This window comes from Barbus barbus (genome assembly GCF_936440315.1).
Source record: "Barbus barbus genome assembly, chromosome: 22".
NCBI lineage: Eukaryota > Metazoa > Chordata > Actinopteri > Cypriniformes > Cyprinidae > Barbus > Barbus barbus.
Genome location: NC_136750.1, coordinates 25,246,614 through 25,263,308, shown reverse-complemented (window position 1 = coordinate 25,263,308; position 16,695 = coordinate 25,246,614). Strand labels below are relative to the sequence as shown.

The 16,695-nt window shown below is 36.6% G+C and overlaps 1 protein-coding gene across 1 annotated transcript in view; it reads left to right on the top strand.

Annotated features, from left to right (window-relative positions):
- Positions 1 to 15,441, top strand: part of LOC306888000 (voltage-dependent calcium channel subunit alpha-2/delta-1-like) — a gene marked incomplete at its 3' end in the record, with an annotated part of 117,334 nt that extends 101,893 nt beyond the window's left edge. The window contains exons 28-38 of the mRNA XM_079446085.1: positions 315 to 401; positions 1,576 to 1,643; positions 1,832 to 1,870; positions 1,975 to 2,046; positions 2,137 to 2,289; positions 2,425 to 2,477; positions 2,568 to 2,623; positions 5,868 to 5,994; positions 10,875 to 10,987; positions 12,092 to 12,174; positions 15,325 to 15,441. Coding sequence (XP_079302211.1) covers positions 315 to 401; positions 1,576 to 1,643; positions 1,832 to 1,870; positions 1,975 to 2,046; positions 2,137 to 2,289; positions 2,425 to 2,477; positions 2,568 to 2,623; positions 5,868 to 5,994; positions 10,875 to 10,987; positions 12,092 to 12,174; positions 15,325 to 15,441 — 968 coding nt within the window. The remainder of the gene's footprint in view (positions 1 to 314; positions 402 to 1,575; positions 1,644 to 1,831; positions 1,871 to 1,974; positions 2,047 to 2,136; positions 2,290 to 2,424; positions 2,478 to 2,567; positions 2,624 to 5,867; positions 5,995 to 10,874; positions 10,988 to 12,091; positions 12,175 to 15,324) is intronic.
- Positions 15,442 to 16,695: the final 1,254 nt, after the last annotated feature.

Sequence of the window (16,695 nt, the reverse complement as noted above, 5' to 3'; positions counted from 1 at the left end):
CTGCAGGACTAATGCACACACGATCGAGAAGCACCCATGTGCCAAAACTCAACCCCAGGGGAACGCCTGGTCCTTGTGTTTATGGGAGGTTTTACCATTTAAGTTAATGGTGAAAGCAGATTGAATCCCTTATAGATCTCTCAAACATTTCGATATCAGATGCAACATGTCTACCTTGGCAGGTGTTACCAGAAGAATTGCATTAAAAGCATTAGTATACTAAAACCATGCCTGTTTGGATTAGTTAAATGAAATAGAGTCTGACCTTAAATGCATATTGTTCTGAATTTGAGCTGTCTTTTCCCTTGAAACAGAGAGCAGAGAGTCTGGTTATGAGTCCGGTATCCTTGTCAGTAAAGCAGTGGACTTGGACATTAATGGAGCAAAACTCAAACCTGCTGGTGAGCTCTTAAAAATTACAGCTACTTTACTGTTCGAAAGTTTGGGGTCAGTTAATTAATTAATTTATTTTTTAAATTATTTTATTCACCAAGGATTAATTAAATTGGTGAAATGTGACAGTAAAGACATTTTATAATGTTACAAAATATTTCTGTTTCAAATAAATGTTGCACTTTTGAATCTTCTATTCAGCAAATAATACAAAAAATGTTTTTGATTCAGCTACTTCTTTCCATTAATTAATTAAATGAAATAACCAGTGACATACAGCTTCTTGAACCTTAGATCCTTAAATGCAATCTAATTGACTTTATAGGGTGTGATTTTATTTGATTATATTTTCAATATTTTTTTCCAGTAAAATGTTTTCTTTAATATGCTGTACAATTAAAACTTCTCTCAAACGTGACAGTAAAGATTTTATAACTGTATAATGTTAAATATTTATATTTCATATAAATGTACTTTTTAATCTTCTATTCATCAAATAATCCAAACAAAGTATCCACAAATCACAGTTTTCAACACTGATAATAATGATGATTTCTGAAAGATCATGCGACACTGAAGACTGGAGTAATGGTTGCTGAAAACGGTTGCTTTTTTTTTTTTTTATAATATATTCAATTATAAAATATGCATTTAAAATTGTAATAAAATTCACAATATTAGTGTTTTTACTGTGATTTTGGCCAAATAAATGCAGCCGTGGGGAACATTAAAAAACTTAAAAAAAAAATCACAGACCCTGAACTTTTGAATGGTAGTTAAAATGTGTTCTATTAAATATATGGTCGATGTAATAAAGGTTATAACTGTTTTGTTTTAATAGTCTTGTTTATAGTGAATTATCGAGGATTTCCAACCAGTAGTAAAGTCTGTGGTTAAGTAAAACGGTTAGAAAACAACCCAGTAATGTCACTGGTATTTGGTTTTAAATAAATTGGCCAGTTCTTGCGTAAATAATTTTGTTTGTGTTTTAATGATTCATCCCTAATGACTAACAAAGGTTATGACTAATCTTTTGGTCATTCTCTACATTAATTTCAGAGCTTTGTCTGACCCTGACATTGCTTCATCTCATCATCTGAATCTTTTAGCATTATATTTGTTGACATCGCGTGAGTAAGATTTCAACACCGATGACAGTGTGTGTTTTATGTTATCATACAGTGGTGGGAGTCAAACTCAACGTGTCAGCCTGGATGAACAGCTTCATAAACGCTACCACCAAGAAAAATGTAAGTAGAAATGACCCCCGTTTTCTTATCGGCACATGTGGAAGCTGTTTAGTCACAAACGCAGCCTCTCTAGATGGGCCGATATTGCCGTCTAAGAGCGGAGATGAATTGACTCGCTCTAATAAATGTTGTAAAAGGCTTGTTTCATCAATTCTCAGCTCTCTCCTCACATAATTTCCTCTCCGCAGTGCAAGGATGAGATCTGCGGGTGCCTCAGAAATGATAAGGTAGGGTGCTGACTGCTTCATGCTGTTCTGACCTCTGTAGTAGCCACTTATCTGAAGCTGCTTTCACTCTCGTTTTCTGATGAATGGCTGGTATTGCTCCTCAGCAAGTGGACTGCGTGATTCTGGATGATGGTGGATTTCTGCTCATGTCCAATCAGGATGAATATATCACACAGGTAGTATTTTTAAAATGTTATTTTAATGCCAGGTTCAGCAATATTGTGTGCTTCATATTTAGTTGTTTTCATATATTTACTCTGTTTCAGATAGGTCAGTTCTTTGGTGAAGTGGACCCTTTTCTGATGATCACTTTGGTCAATACCTCACTGTTCTCTCTTAATAAAACCTACGACTATCAATCCGTCTGCGACCCGGAGAGAGAAATTAAAGCTGCTGCCGGATCCCGCTCTGTATATGTGGTAAAGTATACATGTCAACTTTAAAAACCATTAATGTACTAGGGGTTTCTGGTGGACTTGTAATGTGAAAATGTCAAAATTGTTGGTTGTGTGTCTAGATTGTGGCATCTATATTTGTGTGTTTGTTTTTGACAGCCAACAATAGCAGATATGCTTACTGTAGGCTGGTGGGCCTCCACTGCTGTCTGGTAAGAAAAAATAGATGCCACTCACTGAGAAATAGGCAGATGAAGGTTTGCAGTGTGAGGTGTATGTTTTCATTTGTTTTGTCTTTTTAGGTCAGTTTTGCAGCAGCTACTTCTCAGTCTGACTCTCCCAAATATAGTGGGAACAGGTATTTTCAGAAACAAAACACTGCTCAAGAAACACTATTCTCACTCTTCTATTTGAATTCAATTAACTTTGGATTTTTTTTTAAATCAAGAAACTTTTACATTTTTAATTCTACACGATTAAAATGTAATCTCTGAACCGTTTTATTCTAGTGTTGTAATATATTATATATGTATGTGTAGTGATTTATTTTTTTTCCTTTTAAAATTTATTTATGTACTGTTTACAATTGTATGTATAAATTTAACATAAATATATGTCATTATGTATAATTATAATATTAATATACAGTGCCCTCCAAACGTATTGGAACAGTAAAGACAATATTGCTCTGTTGGCTGTGGAGTCAAGACATTTGCAAATATGATTAAAAGATGAATATGAGACAAAACTACAGAATGTCACATTTTATTATTAGCCGTTTCAACACATACATGTTTTACCAAATAAAAGGAACAACACTTTTAGAGTTTCTGATGTGAGCATAAGTATTGGAACAGTTGCCTCACAGGTCTTTCTAAGTGATCAGCTGTGTCCTGTTGCATTAATTATTCAGATATTAAAAACAGGGAATGTGTCGGATCAGTTATATCCATTACTTCTGCATTCTGAATCTTGCATTCGATGATGACACACACAAACCAGGATGAAGATGAGGGAGCTGACTTTGAGAGAAAAGCAAACACTTTGGATGCTAAAAGAAAAGAGGAAGTCAATTAGAGCTATAGCAAAAACAAAGGGCATGGAGAAATCAAGAGTTTGGAAACCACCAGTGACATCAGCAACCAACAACGACCTGATCGGCTGAGAAAACAACAGTAGTTGATGACAGACAAATCATAAAAGCTGTGAAAATGAACCTTAAAAGATGTGTCTGTAAAATCACCAACAACTTCCAGAAAGCTGGGGTGATGCTCTGACAATCTACTGTCCTCAGGAGACTTTGACACAGAATTACAGATGCTACACAGCGAGATACAAACCTCTGACCAGCACCAAAAATAGAAAGGCAAGATTAGAGTTTGCAAAAAGCACAAAGGTGAGCCAGAAGAGTTTTGGAACTGTGTTTATGGACCAATGAGACAAAGATGAACCTTTATCTAAGTGATGGGGAAGCAAAAATGTGGAGAAAAATAGGGAACTGCAAATGATCCCAAGCGTACAGCCTCATCTGTAAAGCATGGTGGAGGTGGTGTCATGGCATGGGCATGCATGGCTGTCTCTGGAACAGGCCCTCTCAACTTTACTGATGACTTAATGTATGATGACAGTAGCAGAATGAATTTGGAAGGGTACAAAACCATCTTGCCTACCAATATTCAAGAAAATGCCACCAGATTCATTGGGAAGTGCTTCATATTGCATCAGGACAATGACCCAAAACACCCTGCCAGTTCAGTCAAGGAATTTATAAGGGCAAAGAAATGGAAAGTCTTAGATTGCCCAAGTCAGTCTCCAGATTTAAATCCGATTGAACATGAATTTCACCAGCTGGAGAGGAGAGTAAAGGCAGAAACTCCCCAAAACAAGCAACAATTGGAATTGGCTGCATTAAAGGCTGGGAAAAGCATTTCAAAGGATGAGACCAAGAGTCTGGTGATGTATATGGGTCACAGACTCACTGCTGTGATTGTGCGCAAGGGATCTGCAACTAAATAATAGCTTTTAATCTTTTATATCTGCCTTATGTTCAACTGTCCCAATACTTATGCTCACATCAATGAGTGGGATGAACTCTAAAAGTGCTGTTCTTTTTATTTGGTAAAACATGTATGTGTTGAAACATCTAATAATAAAATGTGAGATTCTGTAGTTTTGTCTCATATTCATCTTTTAATCATATTTGCAAATGTCTTGACTCCACAGCCAACAGAGCAATTTTGTCTTTACTGTTCCAACACTTATGGAGGGCACTGTATATATATGAAGAGTTTTTAGAAAAATTGAGTTTCAAAATCAGTATTGTATCTGGTCGGTATTTAAAAGTAAATTTTTAATTTTACACAAAATGCGATATCCGCCGTGTTATTCTGTTATATTTTCTCCCTATCTTTCCAAACCGCGACAAACGCCAATCTCCCTTCTCTGCAGAATGCGATACATCCGCTCAACCAGTCACAGCGCACCATTCCACACATTGTGAACAGTAATGGCGGCGCTTTGAATACACCCGGCATCCTAGTTTTCCTCATTTACTTTGTACTTTTTGATCAACAAACAAATAAACATAATTAGGGCTGCACGATAAATCACATGTGATTGTCATGTGCATGTGTTCAAGTCACTTCTTCTGAACATGCAAATTGCACATTTATTATTTATTATTAGATTTGTTTGCCTCTCTGTGCCCACATAATGTATTCTGATGCAGCTAAATTCTCAATAAAACTGTTTTCATTGATATATTTTACTGTTTCTGTTGTCAGACAACGGAATGAATATGAAATGGTGATTGAAACGCGACCCATTAAGACTAAATAACCAGCTCTCCCTTCCAAGATGTTAATCTGCACAAAAATCCTTATAACCGAGCAGTCGTCTGATGTAATCAAATGCACATAAGATAAAGATAAACTGTGCTGTGATTTCAGGTATACTTTAGATGTAAAATTAGAGAAGCAACATTATATCTGTTTAACTGAAAGTGCTGCTCCTCTCCGCCACTCGCTGAACAGAGCAGACGCACAGAGAGAGAGAGAGAGAGAGAGGTGTGAGCGCGTGCTGGGAAAGCAAGACCTCGCTCTCTTGCAGCAGTAACGGCAAGTCTCAGAAACTAAATGGGGAAAAAAAGCTGCTAAAGGGGTCTGCAAAATCGCTAAGTTGGCAACACTGTGCATCTCCATTTCTCCAACTACGGGCTAGGCCACGGCTCAAACAGAAAATGTGCGCATTAATAAAATTAGTTCCATTAAAATGAATTTGCGTTAATGCTTTATTAACGCATTAACTTTGAGAGCCCTAATATATATATATATATATATATATATATATATGTATATATTACATAGAATTGTTTATGCAGTTTAAACATTGAGTAAGTGAACTTTACATTTTAAATAAAGTAAAATTTTAATTGATTTCATGCAATGCTGTTGTCAAAATGTTCAAGAAATGCTGTAGTAATTTGCATCAATTGAACAAGCAGCAAAAATGCATTTTGTGACTGTGCTTGGTACGTAGGCTGTTGATCTGCGTGTGTGTTTTGATATACACAGCATGTTGCTGATGTGTTTTTGTGTTTGCAGCATACTCGGAGGATGACCTCTCGGATGCGTTCTCCAAAGAGAGCTGTATCACCGAACAGACTCAGTATTTCTTTGAGAACGAGAACAAATCTTTCTCTGGAGCTATGGACTGTGGAAACTGCTCCAGGTGAGGACTGTTTTTCTGTTTGTGTGCACATAAATCCATCCGCATTCCCTCCGTCCGCAAGTGTGGGAGTGCGTGTGAGCATGTGCAGATGATGTCAGCGCTGTCTTTCTGTCTCTTCCTGGATAATTGCTCATCCTGGTAAGTCATCTCTCCAAGGATCGAGCAGCTCAGCTTTCCTTCTCTTTTTCTTTCCGTCCCCTCTGCCCGCTCCCTCGTTCCCCGGATCCGTCCGACGTCCAGCCGGCTGTAAATCCCGCCGGCCGTGCTGTTTAATGTAACACCGCTAAAGCGAAACGTGTTGGGGTGGGTGGGGGCGCTCGGCCTGACAGAAACTCTATGCCTTTTTTTTATGAGCCCCACGTGTGACTCTGCGTACGATAGTTTTTCTTCCATGTTAACTACTTTAGACATGTAAAGTTTAACAAGAGCCATAAAGAGAAATCCATTTGTGAGATCTCAGGAGCTCAAGACCTGAGCTTCGGCATATGTAATTCAATCTCGCTCGCAGAGACATCAACACCAGCTCAGGCTAAAGGAACGCATGTACACTGATGAGAGGACTGCAGGAATTGCCAGCGAAAGGATGGCTTAAGCAGAACATCAAGGAGACTACGGCAAATTAGACTTCATATTTCTTTAGACTTTTGCATTGGTTATCTAAGGTCTGCTTGTCTTCTTTCAGCCCTACAGATATAGAGATTTTTGGACAACACACTCCCCTTGGAGGTTATATAATGCCTCTGATTTGAAACCTAGTGAGCTGCCTTGCTGTCTACTGCCTACGTAGACACTAGGGTTGAATCAATACTGAAATTTTGGCTTCATCCTCTGGTCCCATGGTATTGATACTGAATTAAGACCTTGGGCAACAAATAAACAGTCTCAGCCGACTGATGAACTGCCAATAAATTCAATAATTCAATTTTAATGTTGCATGATTTCTTTTTAAAGAATGAAAATAGGCGTTAAGTTGACAATTAGAATAATATATGTGCATTTAAATTTTTCCTACAGAAGGCTGTGTTTTAATCAAAAAAGAAAATGTAAACTGTAATATTAATGCAGATATATCCAGTTGCAAATGTAATGTTTTCAGTGTTGTATACCAGGGCACAATAATATTTACAAAAATGTATATGAATATTTGCAATATTTAATGTTGTTGCACTTCAATGATAATTAAATTCCACCATATAAAGAGTACAATATATGCTACTTTTGTTAAACATAACTTCTGTTCAAAAGTTTGGGGTTAGCTTTTTTAAGAAAGTATATATATTTTGCAAGCCTCTTTCACATTATACTTAGGGCTGCATGTATTCGATTAAAAACATAGTAAAATTACTAAAAATATTTTTAGTTTAAAATAACTAAATATTTTCATGTTTTAAAACATGCTGTGATAGAGTAGCTGAATTTTAAACAGCCATTACTCCAGTCTTCAGTGCCATAGAAATCATTCTAATAAACTTATTTGTAAAATATTTCTTATTGTCAATGTTGAAAAAAGTTTAATATTTTATGCAAAATATTTCTGTGGAAACTGATATAATTTTTAATGATTTTGTTTCTCATGATTCTTTGAAGAACAGCCTATATTTAAAAAAGAAATATTTTGTAATATTATAAATGTCTACTTTGATCAATTTAGTGTACCCGTGCTGAATAAAATATTAATTTCTTATAATAATATTTCTTATAATAAAATTTATTATAATAAAACTTACTCAGCCCAAACTTTTGAATGGTGGTGTATATTCTGGATTTGTTTTATAGATAAGTTACAGGATGAAACAAGTGCTGTCAAATTCAGTAATTGTGTTAAACATATTTAATATATCCATGCAGCAACTCATTGTAACTATTTCCAGGTCAGCACTGCTATAATTATTTTGTGAAACATTATTTTGAACAAGCCGTTTTATTTGTCCATACAATAAAAATGAATGAGGTCCAGTGTTAGAGTGTCCATTTAGAGTGACATGAGTTTGAGTAAATGATTATAAAATGTTACTTTTTTTGTGAACTAACCTGTTAAAATGTTGTGTGAGTATGCAACTCACTAGATTTTAGAACATCAGTATAGTTTCTCACTATACTATATGTTTTTCATGGAGACCACATAAACCCACCTGAAGCACTCTTCTGTGCTCTTATAACCTCTCCTGCTCTCATGAATAAAGCATTCCTCAGAGGGCAGACAGATGTGAGCCACTGAACTTTAGGACTCCTTGCTTCTCTGTGATCATCAAGCTCTCCGTGTGTGTGCGCATATGTGTTTGTGTGAGTGTGACCCTGATGGCCGCTATGATCTGAGGCTCGTTATGCACCGCCGAGCATGCTGGGTAGCGGTAAACAGCCTGTGATTACAGAGAGAGCAGGTGATGTGTAACAAAGAACTTTTACGCACACATCCCCATATATACATTTACATGCACGCAGGCCGGTGCAAAAACCTGTGTCACTCTGTTTTAAAGAGAGGGAGGAGAGCTATAAAAGAGAACAAGAGAACGCTATAAAGAAAACTCATGGCTGAAACTCGTTCGGCGATGACAGTACGTAACAAGCTGCCAACCGACGCAGATTTCCAATATAGTATACTCATCTCCTGTTACACTTACTAAAGACTTCCACACATGTTGGGATGGTTTTGGATATGTAAGATGTGTTGCGAGTCGGCAGCCGCTTATGCTTGCTTATGTTTACTGCTTCTTCCGTAAAATGGGTGGTCTCGATGAGACTTATGTCTGCTTAGTTTAGAGATGCATAAACCATGATACCTGTCTTATGATATACAGGTACATCTCAAAAAATTTGAATATGGTGAAAAACTGAATTTTTTTGTAACTTATTTCAAAAAGTGAAACTTTCATATAAAGTGGTGTGAAAAAGTTTTTGGCTCCCTTCCTGATTTTTTATTTTTTTGCATGTTTGTCACACTTTAATGTTTCAGATCATCAAACAAATTTAAATATTAATCAAAGATAACACAAGTGAACACAACATGCAGTTTTTGAATGATGTTTTTTTATTATGAAGGGAAAACAAAATCCAAACCCACATGGCCCTGTATGAAAAAGTGCTTGCCCCCTAAACCTAATAACTGGTTGGGCCACCCTTAGCAGCAACAACTGCAATCAAGCGTTTGCGATAACTTGCAATGAGTCTGTTACAGCGCTGTGGAGGAATATTGGCCCACTCATCTTGGCAGAATTGTTGTAATTAATTGTGGATTTTGTTTTCCCTTCATAAAAAACCCTTAATTTAAAAACTGCATGTTGTGTTTACTTGTGTTATCTTTGATTAATATTTAAATTTGTTTGATGATCTGAAACATTAAAGTGTGACAAACATGCAAAAAAAAAAAATCAGGAAGGGGGCCAACACTTTTTTACCCCACTGTATATTTTAGATTCATTATGTGTAAAGTAAGACATTTCAAAAGTTTTTTTGTTTTAATTTTGATGATTAGAGCTTACAGCTCATGAAAGTCAAAATCCAGTATCTCAAAATATTAGAATATTTCCTAAGATCAATCAAAAAAGGATTTGCAAAGCAGAAAAGTTCAAGTTCTTTAAGTTCATTTATGCACTCAATACTTTGTCAGGGCTCCTTTAGCACAAACTCCAGCATCAATGAGGAATGGCATGGAAGCGATCAGCCTGTGGCTCTGCTGAGGCACTATTGAGCCTTCAGCTCATCTGGATTGTTTGATCGACTGTTTCTCATCTTTCTCTTGAAAATATCCCATAGATTCCATATGGGGTTCAGGTCAAGCATGTTGGCTGACCAATCAAGCACAGTAATATCATGGTCAGCAAACCACTTGGAAGTGGTTTTGGCACTGTGGGCAGGTGCTAAAGTCCTGCTGGAAAAGCAAATCAGCATCTCCATAAAGCTTGTTGTCAGCAGATGGAAGCATAAAGTGCTCCAAAATCTCCTGGTAGACGGCTGCATTGACTCTGGACTTGATAAAACACAATGGATCAACACCAGCAGACGTCACAACACCCCAAATCATCACTGACTGTGGAAACTTCACACTGGACTTCAAGCAGCTTGGGTTCTGTGCCTCTCCAGACTCCAGACATTGATTTCCAAATGAAAATAAAAATTTACATTTATCTGAAAAGAGGACTTTGGACCACTGAGCAACAGTCCAGTTCTTTTTATCCGTAGCCCAGGTAAGATGCTTCTGACGATGTTTCTGTTTCAGAGGTGGCTTGGTAGCCCTTTTCCTGAAGACATCTGAGCTGGGTGACTCTTGATGCACTGACTCCAATCAACTCCTTGTGAAACTCTCCTAAGTGTTTGAATCAGCTTTCCTTGACAGTATTCTCAAGCTTGCGGTCATCCTTGTTGCTTGTGCACCTTTTCCTACCCAGTTTCTTCCTTCCAGTCAACTTTGCATTTAATATGCTTTGATACAGCACTCTGTGAACAGCCACTCCTTTCAGTAATGACCTTCTGTGACTTACCCTCTTTGTGGAGGGTGTCAATGATTGTCTTCTGGACCATTGCCAAGTCAGCCGTCTTCCCCATTTATTGTAGTTTCAAAGAACAAGAGATACCCTGAATTTATGCTGTAGAGATGGTCGTTTAATGAAACTCAAATATAAATATTCTAATATATTGAGATACTGGATTTTGACTTTCATGAGCTGTAAGCTCTAATCATCAAAATTAACACAAAAAAACTTTTGAAATATCTTACTTTACATCTTGTGAATGTAAAATATATATGAAAGTTTCACTTTTTGAAATAAGTTACAAAAAATGAAGTTTTTCACGATATTCTAATTTTTTTAGATGTACCTGTAAGCTGTTGAGAACTGTGTTCGTTTTAATGACTTCGCTGTTTTCCTACCTTTTTTTCCAAGAATGTACCGGGCTGAGAAGCTCCCAAATACAAATTTGGTTTTTTTGATCTCTGATGCCAAGAGTTCCTGCCTCTCCTGCGATCCCAAACCGCTGAGACAAGCCGAACAGCCCTGTATCCTTCAAGTGATTCACTTGTTGTTTCTACAGTGTCATCTTGCAATGTTCAAACAGTAGAGCATGGTGCTATTGAAACAACAGAGTCATGGGTTTGATTCTTAAAGGGATAGTTCACTAAGATTTACTCACCCTCAAGCACTCCTAGATGTATATGACTTTCTTCTTTCAGACAAATCCAAGCGGAGTTATATTAAAAAATGTCCTGGCTCTTACAAGCTTTATAATAGCAGTGAATGAGGGTCGAGGTCCATCATAGAAGTACTCCACACAGCTCTGGGGTGTTAATAAAGGCTTACTCTACACCTCCATCCTACGGCATCCACTGGAATGCCACTCTCATGTGAATGTGCATACTACAGTTAGCAGAAGCTAGAGATTATTGTTTATAAAGTTTTAAATGTGTCTAGTTTTCTTGCACAAGCACATCGCTTTGCTTCAGAAAGACTTTATTAACCCCCTGTATGCACTTTTTTGGACTTCAAAAAATTGGGTTATTTTAATTTTTTCAAACTATTTAAGGAATGCATGAAGTATTTATTTATTTATGTATTTAGCTCAAATATGATGCATTCAATTGATCAAATTTGCAAATGAATGAATTGTAATCATTGTAATCATTTTTCACAATATGACTATATTTTTACTGTAGTTTGAAATCAATAAATGAATCCAAACTTTTGAACTGTAGTGTAAGTCACTTTGGATAAAAGCATCAAACACAAAGAATTACACTTTTTCTTCTTCTTCTTCTTCTTCTTCTTCTTCTTCTTCTTATTATTATTACGACTTTTTTGCAAACTTTTAGGTTTTCAGATTTAAACAACACATAACACATACAATCAACCAACCAACCAACCAATAAATAAATAAATAAAAATCACAACAATAAATAACTCCCAGACCACGACAGACCATGGAAGTGCTTAATATTTTAGGCGTCAAAAGAGCCTTTAGACATAGTAACCACTCAGTCGACCTCTTCGTACCCAAGAAATGGGTTCCCCAAACAGAGGAAAAATATTTGATTTAATTATTCCTCAAGTATCTAACCCTGTTTTTTTTTTAAGTTTTGGCTATTGTCCTTATCGATTTCTTTCAGCTACTGGTCCTGATCCATGTGTGCTGGCTGAGAACCCTCGGTACAGAAAAGGACCGGACGTCTGCTTTGACAAAAACAAAGATGTAAGTAATAACCAAAATGGGTAATTCTCAACAAATACATCTTCATCATTCACTGCTTGCTTTTCTTCTTTTTTAACTAACATTAATTTCCTTTCTGTTTGATCATTGGTTGTTCATAATGCCTGTCACTGGTAGGATGAGCCTCTGTGTCCAATCAGTGGCTCTTCTTCATTGACATATTACTCATCCATTATTTTGCTGCTGTTTCTGCTTTGTGTTTGATGGTCAGTTTCATCTTACTGTGTTGCTGCCATTTATATTTTGCGAACTAATTCGTCCTTAACTCTTTATTGAATTAATTGTAGCATGTTGGATTTTATCTGGTTGCCATGTCATATAAGGGTCTAGATGTAGGTTCAAATATTGTTTATTCATTGCCTCAGTATGTATCTAGAGGCAGGACGCCACTGCTTTCCTCCTGCTGTGAAAGTAGGAAGTGCATTTTCAGCTAGTTCCCTGAGAGATTTTCTGTGGAATAAACATAGGAAACTCCAGATGTGTTTCCGTCCTAACGCTGATGATACGCCCCTATGCCTCTCAAACCTGGGGCATCCCAGGACTTTCATTGGCAAGCCCTTCATGCACATACTGTAGCATGCACGTCTAGTTTCAGAAGACCAGAACATAGACCATCAGTCAGAGTCGTGCATTATTTCTATTGCAAGAGTTTTTGCATGCGTGCCACTGATTTGATTCATTCCTTTTCAGTTCAGCCAAAACATGTTTTGATATTCACAATATATTTTTTCATTTCACATATATCAGACTGTCCAGAAAAACGCATTTTTAGAAAAGTTATAAATTGATTTGCATTTTCATGAGTCAAATAAGTATTTGACCCCTTCACAAAACATGACTTAGTACTTGGTGGTAAAACCCTTGTTGGCAATCACAGAGGTCGGATGTTTCTTGTAGTTGGCCACCAGGTTTGCACACATCTCAGGAGGGATTTTATCCCACTTGCAGATCCTCTCCAAGACATTAAAGTTTCGATGCTGACGTTTGGCAACTTGAACCTTCAGCTCCCTCCACAGATTTTCTATGGGGTTAAGGTCTGGAGACTGGCTAGGCCACTCCAGGACCATGTGCTTCTTCTTGAGCCACACCTTTGTTGCCTTGGCCGTGTGTGTTGGGTCATTGTCATGCTGGAATATCCATCCACGACCCATTTTCAATGCTCTGGCTGAGGGAAGGAGGTTCTCAACCAAGATTTGATGGTACATGGCCCCGTCCATCGTCCATTTCATGCGGTGCAGTTGTCCTGTCCCCTTAGCAGAAAAACACCCCCAAAGCATAATGTTTCCACCTCCATGTTTGACGGTGGGGATGGTGTTCTTGGGGTCATAGGCAGCATTCCTCCTCCTCCAAGCACAGCGAGTTGAGTTGATGCCAAAAAGCTGGATTTTGGTCTCATCTGACCACAACACTTTCACCCAGTTCTCCTCTGAATCATTGGCAATCTTCAGACGGGCATGTACATGTGCTTTCTTGAGCAGGGGGACCTTGCGGGCGCTACATCATTTCAGTCCTTCATGGCGTGTTACCAATTGTTTTCTTGGTGACTATGGTCCCAGCTGCCTTGAGATCATTGACAAGATCCTCCCGAGTGGTTTTGGTCTGATTCCTCACCGTTCTCATGATCATTGTAACTCCACGAGGTGAGATCTTGCATGGAGCCCCAGACCGAGGGAGACTGACAGTTATTTTGTGTTTCTTCCATTTGCGAATAATCGCACCAACTTTTGTCACCTTCTCACCAAGCTGCTTGGCGATAGTCTTGTAGCCCATTCCAGCCTTGTGTAGGTCTACAATCTAGTCTCTGACATCCTTGGACAGCTCTTTGGTCTTGGCCATGGTGGAGAGTTTGGAATCTGATTGATTGATTGATTGCTTCTGTGGACAGGTTGTCTTTTATACAAGTAACAAACTGAGATTAGGATAACTCCATTTAAGAGAGTCCTCCTAATCTCAGTTCCTTACCTGTATAAAAGACACCTGGGAGCCAGAAATCTTGCTGATTGATAGGGGGTCAAATACTTATTTCACTCATTAAAATGCAATTTATAACTTTTTTTAAATGCGTTTTTCTGGATTTTTGTTGTTGTTGTTCTGTTTCTCACTGTTAAAATAAACCTACCATTAAAATTATAGACTGATCATTACTTTGTCAGTGGGCAAACGTAGAAAATCAGCACGGGATCAAATAATTGTATCCCTCACTGTATGTATGTGTGTGTGTGTGTGTATATATATATATATAACAAAGAGACAACAATATTACTAACTTAATAAAATAAAATAAAACAACTTAAATGTAGACCTTTTAACAAAATTTCAAAGAGAGTGAAATAACACTGGTCCAATGAGGCCGTAAGCTTGTGTTATGTTAGTGTTATATGTATACCATTGCAGTATTTATTAGTTAGCTTTTTATTTTTATATTTTCAACTTTAATTTTAATTTAGTAATTTTAGCATTTTTGTTTTGTTTTTTATTTATTATTATTATTATTTGATTTTTAAAATTATTTTAATATTTCTATTTAGCTTTAATTTATTTTTGTATCTGTTTTAATTTGAGTATTTTTAGTATTTTAACTTCAACGTTCTTCAATTTTGAGCTAAAGCAACAACAAAAAAATTTAAAACAAAACATAAAAACCTAAAAATATTAGAAATGTTAGAAGTTTTACTTCTATTGTTTATATTTAGTTTTATTTCAGCCTCAATTCAGTTTTAGTTTTAGTTAACAATACAACACTGGTTAATAGACCACCTTGAACCAGAAACAAACCAGATGCGATGTTTCAATAATCAGTTGGAACCCTTAAGGTCTTTGCACACCGAGTCTGAAATTATCATCTGAAATTTTGACATGTGTCAATCATGTTTACACACTGCCTCCGAAACTTTTATCCGTCATAAAAAAAAATTGAATCAGGTTTGATTTTCTGTGTTTTTGCATCCATAGCAAGCATTTTGATAGGAAAGTATGACGAATACAAAAAAAACAAAAAAACGCATACTAAAATTTCGGACTCAGTGTGCAAGCCTCTTTAAGCTGCTTTGTCTGAACTGAAATGACCTGACTGTATTATGTAGGTGTGTTTATGTAAGGTTGAAATCGCTAACATCTCTGTATTGTCCGCAGGAGGACCCGTCTGACTGTGGTGGTGGCTGCAGTTTGAGTCCATCTCTCTGGCCGATGTTGGCTCTTCAGCTCCTTCTACTCTGGCTGCTTACTGGAACCAGAAGTTGTTTGTCCTGACCAGAGCACATCTACAGACTAGAAACAACAACTACTAACTGAACTGCTTAATATACAGACCACAACATAACCACACTTCGACTATATGACCTAAGATTGTTTGTTAGTCAACCCAAAACAATACGACTAATGCAGATTCAAACTCTACTGTAAAATTGACATGATTCATCAACTGACTGCCAAATACTGCCCTCTCAGACGAACCAGAAAAAGCAACTCAGTCAGACACGAGAGACGTATATACACTTATCTTTTTGACTTTGGAACACAGAACCACGTTATGACCACAGAAATGGTTCATGCAAAATGTTTAGTGCCACAAACAGGCTAATATAATGTGTCAACAATGTGGTCAGAGAAGGCTCACAGCACCAGCCTGGATCTGAAGCAGGGTTTAATGGGACAGGAAAGACTGTTCAACTCTGGAGCTCATTATGAATTCTGCTGGAAGTGAGCTTTGCACCAGTAGTAGGTCAGTGATGTCACACCCAAGCCCTTTAGGCCCATCAAGGGCTGTTTTTCTTGTTTTATGTTCTTTGATTTCTCTGGTATGTGCAGTAGGGGAAATCTCATGAAGAAATCTGTAAGTCATATTTTACCTCAAAATTAAAAGACATAAATATAAATACAGTACCACTGAAAAGTTTGGGGTCGGTAAGAATTTTGTAATGCTTTTGAAAGAGGTATTTTATGTTCACCAAGGCTGCATTTATTATTAAGAATACAGTAAAATATTATTACAATTTAAAAAGAAAAGAAGTTTGTGTTTTAATGTTTTTAAATGTAATTTTATTTCAGTGTTGAAATGTTAAAATTTTGACATTGTAAAAGTGTTTACTGTTATGTTTGATTAATGCATCCTTGCTGAATAATATTTAAGTAATATTTTATTGCGTAATATTACATTATTTTAAATAATGTAATATTTATATAAAAAACATAAAATATTTTTTTTTTTATTTTACTGACCCCAAAGTGTTAAACAGTGGTGTTGTGTATATGCTTTAAAAATGTTTTTTACAATTTAAATAATATATGAATATATGAAAATAAAGTCAGTATAGACTTTCTTTATACAGAAGGAAAAAAAAAATCATAATAATATATATATATATATTTTTTTTTTTTTTTTTTTGAGGTGACATATGATCTGGACGTTTCTTTTCAGTTCATTTGAGATTCACCCAATGTGATTTTATAAAATTGTATTGTTATATTTGCTAGGTCTTTGGGCTTAGCGTTTTATTGTTGCTG